This window comes from Ostrea edulis, chromosome 6 (assembly GCF_947568905.1).
Source record: "Ostrea edulis chromosome 6, xbOstEdul1.1, whole genome shotgun sequence".
Classification (NCBI taxonomy): Eukaryota; Metazoa; Mollusca; class Bivalvia; order Ostreida; family Ostreidae; genus Ostrea; species Ostrea edulis.
In genome coordinates this window covers 12,358,153-12,370,159 of record NC_079169.1, presented here as the reverse complement: position 1 = coordinate 12,370,159, position 12,007 = coordinate 12,358,153, and the positions used below count along the sequence as shown (strand labels likewise).

The 12,007-nt window shown below is 34.8% G+C and overlaps 1 protein-coding gene across 1 annotated transcript in view; it reads right to left on the bottom strand.

Annotated features, from left to right (window-relative positions):
* Nucleotides 1-12,007, bottom strand: part of LOC125648183 (uncharacterized) — a 45,988-nt gene that overhangs the window by 25,150 nt on the left and 8,831 nt on the right. The window contains exons 7-15 of the mRNA XM_056141548.1: nucleotides 11,645-11,959; nucleotides 9,881-10,006; nucleotides 9,417-9,725; nucleotides 7,437-7,736; nucleotides 6,297-6,439; nucleotides 4,735-4,898; nucleotides 4,394-4,544; nucleotides 535-730; nucleotides 114-364 (exon numbers count right to left, since the gene is read on the bottom strand). Of these exons, the coding sequence (XP_055997523.1) occupies nucleotides 114-364; nucleotides 535-730; nucleotides 4,394-4,544; nucleotides 4,735-4,898; nucleotides 6,297-6,439; nucleotides 7,437-7,736; nucleotides 9,417-9,725; nucleotides 9,881-10,006; nucleotides 11,645-11,959 (1,955 nt within the window). The remainder of the gene's footprint in view (nucleotides 1-113; nucleotides 365-534; nucleotides 731-4,393; nucleotides 4,545-4,734; nucleotides 4,899-6,296; nucleotides 6,440-7,436; nucleotides 7,737-9,416; nucleotides 9,726-9,880; nucleotides 10,007-11,644; nucleotides 11,960-12,007) is intronic.

Genomic DNA, 12,007 nt, shown 5'->3' with positions numbered 1-12,007 from the left:
GAAACTTCCACTTGATTGGGTATATAACAGAATTAATTTGTAGAGATTGTCATATATCATTCCAATGCTTAGTTTAACATAACTTCAAAGGAAAGAAATAAATAAAGCCTTACCACATTTGTTCCTAGGGTCATTGAAGCATAACACAACACTCTGTGCACACGGTCAAATCTGTTGATGACGTAACGTGGATCAAATCTCAGTAGACGAGGATCACAAGGACATTCAATGTCATTTAAGATGGGTGACAATGTATCATGTATTTCATGTTCTATATTATAAGAGTACCATAACAAACATTCTTTTTCATCTCTCTTCAATTCTACTCCTTCTGTCATTTTGTAAATCCAGAAACCACGCTCTCCTGTTGAACAATGAAAAAATAATTTCTTTCAAACGGTAGACAAAAATAGGATTATGTCAGGATTGGAAATATATATATATGGTCAATCATAATCTGTGTCAAACCACACTTTATTTCTAAGAAATAGTCCTCATCATTTCCTAACAATTATCTTTAAATGAAATAAATACCTCTGTTTCCTGGGACTACACTCATTCTGAATGCTCCTTTCTGGTTCGTGAAGGAGTTCTTAGTAACAAATTGTTTGTAACGATATCCTATGGAAATTTTACGATTGTGTATTGGTTTTAAATTGACATCAATGTAGTTGATGACTGTAAAGGTATTTTCCCCGTCCGTGATGAGGAAACATTGGAATGTGACTTTCTGAAAATGGAATTAAGATGATTCTCAAGAGAAATTTCACGGGTTTTCTTTTGGGCACGTATATGTTATTTCTGTGCTAACGAACAATGATCAGTCTTATTAATAGGGACACATATGCGTTATTTGTGTCTCAAATAGATGTGGATTTCAACAGGATAATGACACCTATAAGACAGCCAATTTAATATACCTACGCAGGATTCTAATTTAAAACGGTAAGGAAAGCACATGCCTTCGGATTAATGTACGTTTCTCATATACTATTCTATAAGATGGGTAAACGTTTGTTTTACGCCCCTTCTGATTAATACCTAGACGTTGAAAACTTAAGTGAAGTGCCGCAATCTTGTTTCATGCATTTATAATTAGTGCTTACGGATTAGCGGGGGATATTTTCATCGTGTCAACCCGTATCGTAACATGAGACCTACGTTTTTTAAGTCTCTTTGGCATACCTGCAATTGTCATTTCTAAATGCCGAGCGTTTGGCGAAGGAGTTGTCACTACAAAGTAACTATGAGTATTTTACTCCTAGGTTGGACGAGGTAGAAAATAATACCGTGGAAATATTTAGTGTAAGTTAACTATAATACTTAAATTCAATTTTCCCTTTCAAGAGATGAAATTCTTCAAGATCACACTACAGTTTAAAACGCATTAAACATCATAGTCAATGGGACGAATGAATAAGAGTTATCTTTCCTATAATGGATTCTAAATTTTTACAAAACCCTGACAGAGATGAAAGGCGAAAATAACAGAGATACAATGCTCGATCGAATAAATGTTCTACAAAGCCTCCATCTTTGCTCCTGACCAAACATTAACTGTTGTGATGGAAAAACTTTACATGTATTAGACTACAACATATGCGAGGAGTTGCGTAAATCAAATGTGGATTTAAAAAAAATCTCGAAGATTTTCAAAAAAACAAACACCATCAAATGTTACGACTTCTTAACACTTTACTCGACCATTTCTTCAAATAACATAAGGATTATGTTTTTTTGGCATAATATACATCCGCTTCTTCAACACAAAGAATGGAACAAACAAACTATTCATACCCTGTATTCAGTCATATAAAAAATTAATTTGTTTAACACATATCTGATTTTATGCAAAGTTACTTTGAAGTTGATATAAAAAGATATTGGGGTATCATTAACATTGTTTACTTAATCTTTGGTGATTAGGTTTTCAAATAGTATTTCGGAATTCCCATGGGCACGAATTATGATCCCTTATTACCTACGTCTTTTTTCGGTTGAGGAAGAATTTATTCAAAAGTTTCCACATCAGAAAAAATATGTCTTTCCGTTTCCTTCAACTGGATATTTAGATATTTCAACGACGTTTTATCTTTCAATAATATTCTTTTTCACTCATATGTCGATTCAATATATCCCAACTCCAAATAAAAGACGACACAGAGTCTCTCACATCAGCTTCATACCTTGATATCTTAGTCAACATAGACGTTTTTCGCAAACTAACAACTCAACTATATGACAAGCAGGAAAATTAAGCTTCTCCATCGTCAACTTCTCACGTTAAAGTTGCAAAATTAATACTAATATCACCTGCATAAGATGTTGTGTCTCTCAACTGATTCAAAATGTAAGACTATGTTCTGGGTATAAGTTTTTAAATCAAAGCAGGCTAATGACATTTAAGGTGGTGTTACAGGGGTTTCTGCTGTTTGGTTTAAAGTCAGAGTTTCGTAAATTCTATGCTCTTTAAAATGAACTATTTTACAAATAAAACTTATCATTATACCTCAGTATGAAAATTCTATGCAACGCGTAATCTGATTGGTCTAGACAGTCACGTGCCAGGGATGACAAAACTTCATATATCCCTCTCAAACATCATATCTCCCTATCTTATTATATACTTTCAATTTCATCTCTCCTTTTTTTCTTTAAAAGTTTGCGGGCATATATCACACGATATATGCCCGGAAACATTCCGGCCCGCAAACATTACGTCACAATCAAATTTCTACGCCGTTAATTTTTTAATTTTTCGTGTTTTTTTATCTTTTATTCAGTTAAACCGATAAAGTTATTGTTAAAAATAAAATTATTGTTAGTTTCTAAATGAAATTGAAAGTATATAATAAAAAGGTTATACACTTTGTATGGGAAATATGACGACCTCGTTTTTTGTCGCGAACGGACCTCGCAAGCTCGGTCCGTCTACGCGCCAAAAAACTCGGTCGTCATATTTTCCCATACAAAGTCTATAACCTATAAATATTTCGCCCCTTGGGCAGTCTCGTGCATTTTCCATAAATATAACGTCAAAGTAGACAAAGTGTATTATGACGTCACAATAGGTCCGAGTCATTCTACTTTCATAATTCGTAAGGCACAAAATATGCGGGTCTCTGATATACAGTTTTAAAATCGCCTTGGTTTGGTTGATACAAAAACAAGCAAGTAAATCAGCATTCAAAGAGAATGGAAATACAACAACTGGTTATCATATCACTATATTTCGTTGCTTGTACCAATACGTTGTACGGCGCGGTGTTAGGGCGATCTCGGCTATATACACTGTATAGATGAGCGGACTCCAATTTCAAATGCATTTTTCTTTTGCTTTGTTTCGGTATAATAAACAATTTATTGCATGAATGTTCGGGATATATTTATAGGTTATAGACTTTGTATGGGAAAATGTGACGACTGAGTTTTTTGGCGCGTAGACGGACCGAGCAGGGGATGTCTACTCCGCCTGGGCACCTGGCCCCAGGATCATGTAACAAACTCAGACTTAAGTCAAAATTTCAATCACATGTAAAACATTCATTATTTATGAACTGAAACTCTTAATTTGCAGACACTAGAAATTCAATGAAACAATAGTGAATAGCAATTTTATTTTGGAATGATCAACTTCTCAATCATTTTATCACAATATTCAGATTTTGACTTAAGCTTAAGATGTTTCATGATCCTGGGGCCAGATCCCACCTCTGGTATATCCGGGGGTCGTCGTTTGCTTAACTTTCTATTTTGTATTGCTTATACATGTAGTAGTTTTGAGATTGATAACTGTTCGTTATCTTCACCTTTCCTTTAGGGCTGACGGCGGATGTTACCGGTCAACAGTGGGTACTTACTACTAAGCACTGATGTGTTCAGGGATCCATATGTACCCTTGATTTTGTATTTGTTGTAAGATTTATGGGATTGATCACTGTTCGATATCTTCATTTCACGGTATGCGATTGGATGGTTACTTTCCAGTATATCCGTTTTACATAGAGTATACGTCTAGGTTTGGTACATATTTTTGTGTTTCCATGCATTCAATATACATGTACATTAAAGTTTGCTCATAAATATCTTCATTCTAATTATCACATTCCTACATTGTGAAGCTACATTATCCGTACAACATTAGCACGTTGTACATGTGGTGATGTACATTAATTTAATCGTTGACAATATTCGAGGACAAAACCAGCGAATTATCCAAGCTTTACTTTAATTATAGAGTAGATATTTTCCTGATATCCTAAAATGACAGACAAGATTTAGACGTTTCGTTCTTTTTCAAACCAGATGCACGGTGTAAAAAACTCATTTCAACATTAATGAATAATAACTGGATTCTTGAGAATGAATTGTTCGATCAACACAACGCATGTACCTGTTGTTTGTTCCCATACAGGGTCATATTTTCCCACGTAACTTTCACGAGCCACGTGGCTTTGAAATCTTGCAGATCCTTGAAATGTTGCTTGACAATACTGTCCGCTTTCTCCATGAACACCGAGTCTACATTATCTCCCTTTATTCCTCTATAAAATCCATAGAAAATGTACAATAGTTCATTTTGTCTATACCATAAATCAAGAAATAAAACTCACAGGAAAATACATTTTTATTGTTTGTCTTCATTAGAAGTGATTCACTTTAACCCTGTATACTATATGTAATTACTTGTTCCGATACTTATTTTGAAGCGAAAAATGTTTTTATGTTACGAACCTTCTATAAGTGTTATAGTACACTTTCCCAGCAGTGTCGCCCGATGACAGGTCTGTCCAAAAAGGACAAATGATCCGTTTTTCTTTCATTTTGATGGAATCCATTTCATATACATTTATGCTGTTGAACATTTCTCCAAGTCCAATAACTCCATTAGAACCAATCTAAAATGCAAAAGTATACACCGCGTATTAAATATCTGTCGCAATTGATGGCAATGGATTAATCGTTGCATTAATGATTTAAGTTTGTCATTTATTTGATAGTATACTAGATGTATATCATATTGCAGCGTTGACCATAAATTAGCCCACTTACCATTGCACAAAAGAGAACAAAGTGTAAATTAATGTACTCATGTATTTTCTAAAAATACAATATGAATTTATCGCAGTTGAGAAGCAAACATTACTTTTACAGTAGACCTACATTAATATTGTGTTTTCCCCAAGTTCATTACATGTGACATGCGAAATCAAGAAATGAACTTTTTTCTAAGAATTAGCAATTTCAGCAATAGAATATGCACATTCCAAATCACCTCTTTTCTTGAAACCCATAGAGGCTTCCTTGAAATATGATTGATTGGTTGTATATTGTTTAACGTCCCTCTCGATAATATTTCACTCATATGGAGACGTCACCATTGCCGGTGAAGGACTGTAAAACGTAAGCCTATGCTCGGCACTTACGGCTTTTGAGCAGGGAGCGATCTTTATCGTGCCACACCTGCTGTGACACGGGACCTCGATTTTTATGGTCTAATCCGAAGGACCGCCCCCATTTAGTCGCCTCTTACGACAAGCAAGGGGTACTAAGGATCTATTCTAACCCGGATCCCCACGGGATCGAAATATGAGATTCGAATTTCAAAACTCTGCATCTAAGCTACCCATCTGAAATACAACTTACAATAAGATACGATTTAATAGAGATAAAATAATATTTTAATCAAATTCACTAACTGTAAAACTGCCACCGTTATATCAAATAAAACGGTTTGAGACTTCATATACTCGTCAAATACAGCTCTTCTTGGTACTTTTAGTTAAATCTAATATAGATTCCTACTAAGAACCTGACGCCACCTCTGGTATATCCAGGGGTCCGTGTTTGCCCAACTCTCTATTTTGTATATTCTTTCTAGGAGTTATGAGTGTTATAACTTCGTTATCTTCACTTAATATTTAAGGTAATTAAGCACCCTGGAAAATGTGATAACTTCCATTCATCGTATGTAATCACTTAATCATTTGTCCAAAAAACTATACTTTGATTCCTTATAATCATATTTGAAATAAAAAGAAATAATAAATTCGATATATAAAAATATTGCCAATAGAAATCGAAATATATATGGCATACCGTGAACATATCCATAGTCTCCGCCAAATGACGTCATGACAAGTTGTTCATTTGCATGCCAGTGAGAAAATTAATCAACATTCAGTTTTTGATATAGAGAAGCCATATTGGAGCTTCATAGGTTATCTCAAAGAAAAACTTGAAAATGGAATTATAAAAAAAGTTACTCGTCGTTCATAAAATGAAATAAAACATACAACAACTGAATTAAACCCTCCATCCGATCCATCTCCGACGTAAACTGTTGTGGGCGACCTAAGGGGACCCGTTGTGACGTCATCTCCTCGTAAGACGTAATCCCCATCTCCATAAGACATGTAGGCTTTTCCAGTGTACTGACCTGGCATATACACAAAACAGGAAGTACAAACAATATTCGTGTTCATCAAACATCGGCGTTTTATTTCAAGAAAAACTATATAGTTTCAAAGGGAAGTGTCGAAATTTATGAGGTGAAACATATACAAAAGCAGGTGGACATTTGCATAAACAGCTAATTATAAGCCGTCCATGTAAGGCTTATTTGCTCTAATGAGCTTATCATTCCCATACACACCAAACAATAAAGTTCTTAATTTTACTCCTATCCACTAATTGCCCGGCATGAAAACACGCGGGTATTTCTGATGTCTTAAAAGTACTATAGTAGGCGTCAGTATGACCGTAAGCGTAATGCATAGATAAAAACTTATGTTACTTCATTGATGATGTCTGTACACGCGTGCAAAATTCTCGAATGAGGCGTAAATCAAGATATAACCAAATCATTTTACATCCCCACATCCGGTTTAACATCCAGAAATACCACTAGTATATATCCTGCAGTGCAAGGTAAAATTTGCGTCTAATGAGATATGTTTACATCACACTGTGTTTTTCTTTGGAACAAGGAATACTGAATGATGATATAAAACAGAAACATCAAACAGAAACAACCAAAGAAAGAAGCCCTGGCTATCATGTGCATCGTACATCTTACTATCAGAAAGTCACTTTGATGATATTGTAAAATTATTTTCAATACATGTAATCATAAAGGTTTCAAATCATAATTTGCTGTTGCACTACTGTTATCCAAACAATATTTTTGCTTTTTTTTGCAGTTACATTTAGATATCAAAAAACAACAATGGAGGTACGCAATATGAAATCCAGCCTTTACTATAGGTTTGTAACAGTAAATGGAATTAAATATGCTACGTCAACCTTACGTTTGTCACATGTTGTGAAATTTCTAGTTTTAAAGTCTTAGGAAGATACTTATAGACTGGTAGAAATGGCTTATAGAAGAAAGCTCTTCTAGGAATTCGTTTCAAATACAATTACGCAATACTTACTATCTGCTGTCTCTATCCAGTAATTTGATGGTAAACTCTCCCGTGTTCCATAAGAAGGATAGTTAGTTATATATCCATAACTAATTGCTGTAATGGTGACGTTATACATAGTAACGGGTAGCAGGAGTTCTTCCCAGTCGATCTCCGGAACACTGGCTATGGTTTGCTGACTACGATCGCCTATCGTGACTCTGTAGCGGCTAACAAAGCTATTCTGTCCAGATGCCTCCCATCTCAAATACAGATTGTCAGCGGAAAAATTACTCAAACTTCGTAAAATTGGTCCAGGTTTTAATGGCTCTGTTATGTAACAAACAAATCAATTACATGCACAATACATCAAGGACAACCTTAATGGATAGTGTGAATTTGTATTTAGTTTTAATACTTAAAACAAATTGATTTTATTGTATTAATTGATATATATAATCACATGGTAGTATAAGCACAGTATGATTCCTGTCACCACCTGCAACGAGGTATCATCTCACAATATTCTGTAACGAGGTATCATCTCACAATATTCTCCTTTCCAATATTTCAAAGCTGACGTAAATTGATAAATATAGTACATTTCTATGTGTTGCCCGACCTCTGGTGTGTCCAGGGATCCGTGTTTGCCCAACTATCTATTTTGTATTACTTATACATAATAATAATATATAATTATAATAATAATTGAAAATACGGATGTATATTTAATTGCTGTTATAAAATTTAGAAATTCATTTCAAAATTAAGGATTATCTCCCTCACGCATAGCTCTTATCCTTAAACGAATTTGACTCCACTTTTTTGGCACACTGTTTTTGCCTATGATAGCTCTAAAACTTCATTGTTATTTCGGATTTCAAACATTTCGGTTGGGCATCACTGAAGAGACATAATTTGACGAAATGCGCATCTGGTGCATCAAAATTGGCACCGTATAAGTTTTACATTATGACCCCGGGTCGAGGCCTTTGCTGGTGGACTGTTAGTCCCCGAGGGTCTATACAGCCCATCAGCTTCGTTACTACCTTGAAAATACGGATGTATATTTAATTGCTGTTATAAAATTTAGAATTTCAATTCAAAATTAAGGGTTATCTCCCTCATGCATAGCTCTTATCCTTAGACGAATATGATTCCACTTTTTTGGCACACTGTTTTTGCCTATGATAGCTCTAAAACTTCATTGTTATTTCGGATTTCAAACATTTCGGTTGAGCATCACTGAAGAGACATAATTTGTCGAAATGCGCATCTGGTGCATCAAAATTGGTACCGCATAAGTTTTACATTATAGGAGTTATGAGATTGATCACTGTTAGTTATCTTCACCTTCATCTCTCTGCTTATCCGCCTCATTGTATGGATATTCCATTGTTATATGTGTCTGAGTTTGCAGGGTAAATAAGAAAGGTGAAGATAACGAACAGTGATCAATCTCATAACTCCTTTAGATATATCGACGATGTATAATCTATTAACAATAATAATTTTCATTCACATGTCAATTCGATATATCCCGGTGAACTCGAAATAAAAGACACCACAGAGTCATTCACTTCTGCTTCATGCTTAGATATTTTATTAAAAGTGGAAATTAACGGCAAACTAAAAACCCAGCTTTGTGACAAACGGGATAATGTCAACTTCTCCATCGTCAACTTCCAATTTTATGTAGCAATATTCCATTATCACCTGCATATGGTGTTTTCATCTCTCAACTGATTCGATATGCTAGAGCATGTTCTGTGTATGGTCAGTTTGTATATCGAAACACGCATTACAATATCTAAGTACGAAGCAGATGTGGAGGATTTTGTGGTGGTGTCTTCTATCTCGATTTCACAGGGATATATCGAATCGACATATGAATGAAACTGATTATTGTTAATAGATGAAAGTTGAAACGTTACCGATACATATATATGTATAAAGAAATAAAAGAGTAAGAAACAAGTTACATAGAATATAAATTTAGTATTCAGTTACCTAGAATTCTATGGTAGGAAATGGAATCTACATTTATTTCCTGTTTAGGATCGCTTAATTGAATTTTAGATCGGATGTGGGTTCTATATCGCCGTCCAGGTTGTAGTTTACAAGGTGTCGTGTACTCCGTCTCTTTCCCAACAGAAACTGTCTCTGACTGCGTATTGCCTGGTGTAATGACTTGGTACTCTGACGTAATGACTTGGTACCCTGACACCAGATCCTGGTCCCTAGAGGGAGGCTGCCATGTGATCGTCATGTCACATGTAGAACTTTGAACACGAACTGATTGTGCCCGTAGATCACTTCCTGTTGCAATATTACAAACTCAACATCTACATTGATTTTAAATATCATTTTACGATAGCGTTCAAAAAATGTGAGCTCTATTCTAAAGTAACATCTTACCATCATGAATCGCTTAAATATATAAAATATTACCTGCCTGATGAATATATACTTACTGCTATAACAAACTTTGTTTCTGTGGTAATACCAGGAATCACACAGACATTTGTTGTTACGGCAGGTCAAACTTCTACTTTCAAGGCATTCCCTGGTCTTATTACACGGCTCAAGAAATTTAATACCTGATGTACAAATAATGAATAAATCAATATAAAGACATTGAGTTGCAGCGTGAGATATAATTCAGTTTAGGCATAAAGGTATATGTAGCAGTCGAGAGTGGCTCATTGAAGAGGGTACATATCTAGCATTTGAATATAATTTGTAATATGACAATTGCGCAAAAACGTTCTGACTTAAAGAATAATTAAAACATTTAATCTCTAACCTCCACTTTATAATTCCATTTAAAATTTTCAAAGAATACCTTAACAATTATATGAAATTTTAGAAATTGACATTACTCCTAACATGTCTTGTTAAATTCTCAAATTTGATATGAATTAGTATCATATATCAAGCGCAAAAGGGTCATTATTTATTTCCATTACTTGTATTAAACATTTTATATATATATTGTTAGAAGACATGATCATGTATCTATTTTATGTAGTGATTGGTTTGTGTTGATTATGGTGTGTTGAACCCAATATACAAATCAAATTTGATTGAATAAATCTTGAGTCAGTTTTAAGTGCAAAAAGGTCATGGTTAAAACACTGTGGCTCAATAACAAACATTGCGATCCCAGTTTTTCTGTTTTAATTTCCTAATCTTTCGATGTAGAAATCAAAAATAGACTTCCCAAAAAATGACATTACTCCAAATCCCAGGTGCGAACCTCTTTAAATATTACACAAATGTATTAATAAGAGAGCAAATTGAGATATGGTTTGTAATAAGACCATTGTACATACAAAATAATGTTCTGGCTTAAAAATTCGACTGATTCATTACTAAGAGAGCAAATAATTATGTATTTTCATTAAACATATTAGAAATGTTCAGTATTTTTTTTAAAATGCAAAATCAGTATACATGTATCAAAATGTATCATTATCGTGGTATCGTCACCTTCCATACACCTAATAATACAAGTATGAAATACGATCACAGTAACCTAGTAGTTTAAAAAAGCGCTGGCTTCACAATTGCGCGATTCTTGATTCAGGTATTGCTTTAAACCTAAGGTGTTTTCACATACATGTACGTGGCGAGTTTTCTTCACAAAGCTCCCGACATTAGCAGTGAAAGTTACAGACCGTACGAAATTGGTTCACATTAAAGGTCTTGTCGTAAGTAATGAATGAAAGGCTAAGATAATGAACAGTGATCAATCTCATAACTCCTATAAGCAATACAAAATAAAGAGTTGGGCAAACATGGACCCCTGGATACACCAGAGGTGGGGTCAGGTGCCTCGGAGGAGGAAGCATCCCCTGTCGACCGGTAACACCCACCGTGACCCCTATATACCGTTTTGATATGACCTCAAAAAGAGGGTTCCGAGTCACGGTAGACATTGTACATGATAAAGGACCCTGACTGCCACATGTCCTGTTCCCAGCGTTGTGTATAGATCACAGTTTGTATTGCTGGTAACGTCTTTACAACTACGAGTACATCAGTGAAAAATTCTCAAAAAGAACATAAAACAACATACAAGCAAACAAAAAGTACTTTTATACTTAAAATATTCATCTGTTGGCTATTTAGATTTTTTAAAATGTCAATACCGTACAAGTTCAATATAGATCACTACTTACATACCATTTTATACTGGTAATTTTACAAGATCTGTTGGGAAAAAAATTACGTACTCCCTTTCACATACACCCGTTTGTAAGCTTCGCTTGTTCCCCATCCTTCTGAATTATGTGCTGTACATCGATATCTTGCACTATCTTCATGCTCGAAATCCACTCTATTGATGACCAGTTTAGGATTAAACAGATCGAGAGAACTGCCGCTATATCTCATGTCTGTTATGTTGATGTCTACGCCATTCCTTTGCCATCTTGTCTCTAACGTCGGCGGAAAGTCGGAATAATTTTGTAGAGAAGCTTTAATCTCCAGGGTTGACAGATATGGGGGATAAATGGAACTGCTCCCGGTGATAATGACTTTTGGAATACCTTGATTTAGAATACGAAGAAAACAATAACATCACAAACATCCCAGGA